This window comes from Sparus aurata, chromosome 11 (assembly GCF_900880675.1).
Source record: "Sparus aurata chromosome 11, fSpaAur1.1, whole genome shotgun sequence".
In the NCBI taxonomy this organism is placed as follows: Eukaryota; Metazoa; Chordata; class Actinopteri; order Spariformes; family Sparidae; genus Sparus; species Sparus aurata.
Window position 1 is genome coordinate 26990335 of NC_044197.1, and position 2500 is coordinate 26992834.

Below are 2500 nucleotides of genomic sequence, written 5' to 3' on the forward strand. Positions count from 1 at the left end.
GTTTTTATCTTGGACCCCTGCTGCGTGTTATAGTGTGTATTTGTTAGTCAGGTGCGTGTCGGTGTGGGTGTTGGCCCCAGGAGCCTCCGCTTACGTTGATGTGGTTTCTGAGCTCCATTTCTGTTTCCAAGTATCTTTATTAAGAGATGCAAAACAAAAGGTGCAATAAGAACGAAAAACACACTATATTCATCCCGTTTTTAGGTTTTTTTTTGACAATACAGAAGGCAAGAAAATAAGAAAATTAGGATAAAGAAAACGGAAAAAAAACATGTGGGGTTAGTGGGTGTTTTCCATCCCTCACAGACAACAGTACATAACATATGCAAATGTGTGACACGTTGACGTAGTGTGCTGTCACGAGGTCACAGAATTAAGGGTGATCTCACTGAAGTACTTTTCGACCTGTTTAGAGCTCACGTGTTGTGGTTTCCAAGCGAGCAAAGACGACTGAAGCATAATGGCTTGTAAATGGTGCTTATATTAGAAATGTCAATGGTTTGTTTCAGCTTCATTTTTAAAACCTGTCATCAAAGTCTGCTTGGTCATAACAACGTTTGTGTTTGTGTGTCTGTGTGTAGAGTACAGTCGTTTCGAGGCAAAGATCCATGACCTGAGGGAACAGATGATGACCAGCAGTGTCAGTTCCAGCTCCACATCGCTCCGCTCCACACAGAAGCGCACACTTTACGTCAGGTAACACACACACACACACACACACACACACACACACACACAGACACACAGACACACACAGAGGTGACTGATTGTTCAGTGTCCTTCAGTGTGACACAACTATTATAAGGTCTTATCTCAGCTGTCGGTTCTACGTTTTGTGTGTGTGTGTGAGATGCTGAAAGGGAGGTAAACACATCGAAAATCACAATTAGATTGTCTGGCGAATACTCGCCAACACACAAACACATCCATCGCCTGCCAGCTCTCCCAATTTTTTCGCGCGTGTTCCTGTGTCCTTGTGTCATTCTTGTCCTCGGCTGTCCTGGCTGTTTAGTCTACTCTGAATCACCCCGTCCATCCTCAGTGTATTCTGCAGAGCCCCGAAGCAGTGTGAGTCCTAAACCACCCACACTTTTAAGACCCTTGCATCACAAGAATCACAGCATTTGAAGTATTGATTAAACGCTAGGTCACTGGATCTAGATAAGTCAAATTGGAGATCCTGGGAGATCAATACAATGGAGACCAAAGGCAGGATAAACAGCTCTAATGGTCACATTAATGATTAGATCTGCTGGTTAGGTTTCGAGGAGACAAGGAAACATTTTCTAGGTTGTATCAGTTTAGCTACATCTGAAAATTATTGTAAAAGATGTTTGAAATGAAATTTAGATTTAGAAGCACAGCACCTCACAACTCAATCTGTGTAGTCTAGATTTAAGATCCCACCAACACTGTTTATTATGTAACAGGAGTCGGGCTGCAATTAACTATAGTTTATTTTCCTTATTAGTTAGATAATCGTTTAGTCGATAGAATGTCACAGAAAGTCTCATCATAATGTTCTAGAGCCCAAAAGGACGTCTTCAATTTGCGTCTTCTGTCCAACCAACAGTCCAAAACCCAGAGACTATGTCATAAATGATTTAGAAGGCAAAAAATCCTGAAATCTTTCAAGCTGAAACCTGCAAATGTTTGATGTTGACGCTGAATTATCAAAATAGCTGAAAATGTATTTGCTTTCTATCAACTACTAAATCGACTTATCATTGCAACTCTGAGCAGGAGTAGAGTTTTACTGCTCTTGATTCCTCTGTAGGTTTGCTTCATTATCACTTAAAGTAATTCTAATGATAATAATAATTCTGACTATAACACAGAGTTTGTGAAGGAGTAAGAGTAAGAGTAAGAGTTGAGAGGCTCAAATAAAGTTTATGGTTAAACAATAATATATATATTGATAGTAAGTAAATCTTAGTAAGTAAGTAAGATTTGTGATGAAGAATTGACAGACTCTTGTGCTGATAACAGGACACTATGGTTTATTGTTTTATTTTTTTTCCAAAAAATACTGTAAAAAAAATAAAGTTCTAATAAAGCAAAGCCAAAAAGAACTACACCTGACAAGTTCTGTGAACGAAAAGAGCAGTAAACCGACACCAGATCTCTGCTATCTGAGAGAATATACATTAATGCAGATCTTTAGGACAAACTGCCTAATGACGCAATAAAGTTGCATCACATCGTATCGCATGGTATCATATAGCGTAGCAGCTGACTGAGAGTCACCTTGAACTACACACACTCTCTCACACTGACTCACTCAGGGCAGCACTGAGGTCGGGTCTGTACAGAAGCTAGAGGGCAATGATCACATTTGACCCTCTGGGAGATGCAATCCAACAGTTTTCGGAGATGTTTATCAGACACACTGGCAGGCTGATTTATCTTGAATGACTGAGAAACCATCAGATTGACTGACTACCTTTCATCTGTCAATGCCAGTGGACCCACAATGCTATGTAAAAACCTCAAACGACCT

The 2500-nt window shown here is 40.1% G+C and overlaps 1 protein-coding gene across 7 annotated transcripts in view; it reads left to right on the plus strand.

The window, feature by feature from the left end:
* The window catches only part of dlg1a (discs large MAGUK scaffold protein 1a), a 123358-nt gene that overhangs the window by 101432 nt on the left and 19426 nt on the right, over positions 1-2500 (plus strand). For all 7 annotated transcript variants that reach the window (XM_030432118.1, XM_030432119.1, XM_030432122.1 and 4 more), the window contains one exon: positions 582-696. In XM_030432118.1, coding sequence (XP_030287978.1) covers positions 582-696 — 115 coding nt within the window. The remainder of the gene's footprint in view (positions 1-581; positions 697-2500) is intronic.